Source organism: Nicotiana attenuata, unplaced genomic scaffold (assembly GCF_001879085.1).
Source record: "Nicotiana attenuata strain UT unplaced genomic scaffold, NIATTr2, whole genome shotgun sequence".
Lineage (NCBI taxonomy): Eukaryota > Viridiplantae > Streptophyta > Magnoliopsida > Solanales > Solanaceae > Nicotiana > Nicotiana attenuata.
Genome location: NW_017671624.1, coordinates 172,026 through 175,656, shown reverse-complemented (window position 1 = coordinate 175,656; position 3,631 = coordinate 172,026). Strand labels below are relative to the sequence as shown.

Here is a 3,631-nt window from a genome sequence, read left to right as displayed (position 1 = left end):
AGGAAACACTACTACAAAAAGGACCTTTGGCGGCAATTATTTAGTGGCAATAAGGCAATGGTCGCTAATAAATTCTTTAAGCTTAAATATTAGCGGCATATGACCATTAACCAGTAAAAGATATCCTTTTACCGGCAATAAAAAATAATAGCCACTAAAAATTACTAATTGTAATTAATCTTTTATTATTTTAACTTTCCCTCTGCACAAAAGAAAAGAAAATCTTTCCCTCCAATTTTTTTGATACCTATTTTCGTTTCCCTCCCCAATTAGAATTAGAAAATAACTGAAGGAAAACATTGAATGGTTTCCCTTACTAGTTGAATCGACTTCGCGGAAAAAGCCCTAGCTAATTCGCTGATGCATCAACGCCAGTGCGCGGAAACGCTGCATCAACGCCAGTGCGCCCTAGCTAATTCGCTGCTGCATCAACGCCAGTGCGCGGAAACGCCAGTGCGATTTACAGTGCGTCAACGATTGTGCACATCTTCTTCCCAGGTAAATTCTCTTCTCTTCGATTTTACAGTTGATTTACAGAAGATCAGTTCAATTGATTTACAGAAGATAGTGCGTTAATGGCAGTGTTAACTTCTCTTCGTCCAATCAATTTACAGTAGATTTATAAAGGCTTGCTTGAAAATGGTCGTTGGGTTGTTGTTAAAAGATTCAATAGGTCTGCTTGGTCTGATTCGCGCCAATTCTTGGTTAGTATTGTTAATTACACTTTCTTGCCCCATTTTCCCAATCTTGTAACTTTTTTTTGTGTGTAGCAATTGATTTTATTGTATTTTGGATAATGTTTGTGTTGTTGTAAAGGATGAGGCAAAGGCAGTGGGGAATCTGAGGAGTGAGAGATTGGCAAATCTAATTGGATGTTGCTGTGAAGGGGAAGAAAAATTGCCGGTGGCTGAATTCATGCCTAATGAAACCCTTGCAAAGCATTTGTTTCACTGTATGTAATAATGTTAAAGTTTTGTATTTCAGAAATTTAGATTGTAGGAACATTATATTGTAACTGATGGGATTTGTTTGTAATTACTAGATTGACTGTTATTTTGTGTTTTTGTGGTTATATAGTCAATTGCATCTTTGTCATTTTATCAACTTTAATTGAATGAATCTATGAATCTGTGATTAAGGCATGATATTTAATACCTTTGAAATGGAATAGGGGAGAATCAACCTATGAAATGGGCGATGAGGTTGAGGGTCGCTTTTTACCTATCACAAGCTTTGGAATACTGCAGTAGCAAAGGTCGGGCGTTATATCACGATCTTAATGCTTACAGAATCTTATTTGATCAGGTAACGTTAGATTATGGCGAGCTTTAGTTACTAATGGTTGCTGTTGGTATAGTCCTCTTAAAATTGGTTAGCATTTTTACAGGATGGTAATCCTAGACTCTCTTGCTTTGGCTTGATGAAGAACAGTAGAGATGGAAAGAGTTACAGTACAAACTTGGCTTTCACTCCCCCTGAGTACTTGAAAACAGGTCAAATATGATTACTCTAACCTATTAGTTTCTCAATCCAAGTGTTGTGTGTTCTGCGCCCGGGACTTGAGAATATTTTTTATTGTCCACCATAAAGCTTTAGCCTCAAGAAAGATCTGCTACCTTGATGGATGAGCAGGTAAACTTGTTCAAATTACTAACTATACAGATTATTTCATCTACCAGTTTGATATCTTAATGTCATATTTCTCATTCTTGTGTATTAGTCCGTCTGTGAAAAGTAAAAGCATTAAAAGTGGGTACTCAAACAGCATTTTTGGTTTTTCTTCTCTTTCCTCTTTTGCTTTGGGTTGGGGGGATTGAAGTGAAATGTTGTATTCGAAGATTTTGAAGAAGTGAGTGTCCACATTATTTTACCTACACAGAAACAAGGACAAAATTTATCTGGAGTTGAAAATTTACCACACGAAAAATGGGTTTCCAGTGGTAGTCAATATGGCTAAATATTTGGATAAAAGCTTTAGAAAATGAACTACTACTTTCTGTACTTAGTGTATTTTTTGTGGCATTTAATTTGAAATGTAATCTATGGACAAGTATTATTTCTTCTACATACTTCCAAATTTCATTAGTGGCTTTCTTTATTGGAATTATTGGACTATGTTGCTATATTCATCCATATGTTTGATCATGCCAAGGAAATCATTGCCTGAGTTTTAGGCATTGGACGTGTTACACGTGTTTAATTAAAAAGGAAAATGGAAGTACTATAGCTTTGTGAAGAGCGAAGCAGAATCTAACTAGAGTAGTGAAGAAAGTTGAGTATGGAGGTTATTGCATTCTTTTCCTTTTCCTTTTCCTTTTCTGTATAAGTCAAAATGCGTCTCATTAATTACTTACCATGATAGTGTGGTACGAATGCACACATAGGGTGCGTGCTTAAAATACTCATCCATCCAGATAGTCCAATTCTCCATACAAAAAGGAATTCTCTCCTTGCACCAGAAGTATAAGCAAAACAAGAACCTTTGTAGTCTTCATATCATTCTCACTATAATAGAATAATCTCCTTTTTCTTCCGATCCAAATAATCCAAAAACGGTACAACAGTGTAGTCTTCAACCTACATTCCAGCTTAACATTACTTCATCGACTGTTCTAGTGAACACCTATGAGATGCTAGAGAAGGAGCACACAAAGTCCCATAGCTCTGATGTGTCTTCTCTTAGCCTCTTGCATAGGCAGCAGCACCCCGTGACAATTTGCCGCCTTCTTGGTTATCCGCTGTTATGAAGGAGGAGCATTAACCATGAAGGCAGCTTTTAGATAGTCATTAACAATTATTCTCCTTTGGAGTAGTGATTCATCTGCTATTTGGTCGTCTTTATTCCTTTAGATAGCATAGAATTCCCTTGAAGAAATATTTGATTTTGTAAAAACTAGTTTGAATATAGAACTCCGTGAAAGTAAAGTAAAGCTACACAAAAGTATTGCTACCTTAATTTTTTTTCACGCATATCTTACATCAATTTTATTGTATTAGGCTGTAAATGGGACAGAGCCTACACGAGCACACGTTTTCATATTAACTCATGCAAAACGTAAGAACGGTAGACCACTGGATGATGATTCTGTCAAGGCAATTGTAAGATTTCTTTTTTTTCTTTTATTTTCTTAATTGGGAAATAGTTAGGAAAAAATATAAAAGCGAATAAATGAATTCCAAATTGGATTTATGTATTTTATGGCCAGGAAATGATAAATTAAAGGACGAACAATAGTGAAAGCTCTACTGACCAACCTCCTCGCGCTGTTGCTTGGGAAGGCGATGTGTATTCTCAGGTATTCGGAAATGACAAAAGTGGATATGTTCGTGGTTTAGGACTTGGTCCAACTCATTCTGTTCTATGGGGTAGAGATAACCGAGTTAAAGGATAAACACAATGAAGAAAGAATTTGATGAAACAAAATCAGGAGAAGATGCAATCAGAATTACTCGAAATGCGACAATTGATGCGCAAATATGCTTCCAATGAATCTATGCCTCAAAATATCAATGGCACCTCAATTGAACAGGTAACTCGATTTTATAAGTTATGTATATTATTAATGAAGTTTTAATCCTATAAAAGTATTGTTATCTGGTGTGTTAATATTTATCAGGTCTCTGCTGCCAA

At 35.9% G+C, this 3,631-nt stretch overlaps 1 protein-coding gene across 1 annotated transcript; it reads left to right on the top strand.

The window, feature by feature from the left end:
* The first annotated feature begins 360 nt into the window (after positions 1-360).
* LOC109209366 (probable serine/threonine-protein kinase At5g41260) lies at positions 361-1,504 on the top strand. Its single transcript, XM_019372623.1, has 5 exons — positions 361-498; positions 618-704; positions 817-952; positions 1,172-1,305; positions 1,388-1,504. Exons 1-5 carry the CDS (start codon positions 361-363, stop codon positions 1,502-1,504), a joined length of 612 nt encoding a protein of 203 aa, XP_019228168.1.
* The last annotated feature ends 2,127 nt before the right edge of the window (positions 1,505-3,631 follow it).

What these genes read in the sequence shown, in the direction of transcription:
- LOC109209366 (XM_019372623.1), top strand. Translation starts at nt 361, where the DNA reads ATGCATCAACGCCAGTGCGCGGAAACGCTGCATCAACGCCAGTGCGCC. An exon ending in TGTGCACATCTTCTTCCCAG is followed by an intron (nt 499 to 617) that starts GTAAATTCTCTT and finishes AATTTACAGTAG; the next exon opens with ATTTATAAAGGCTTGCTTGA. An exon ending in ACAGAATCTTATTTGATCAG is followed by an intron (nt 1,306 to 1,387) that starts GTAACGTTAGAT and finishes GCATTTTTACAG; the next exon opens with GATGGTAATCCTAGACTCTC.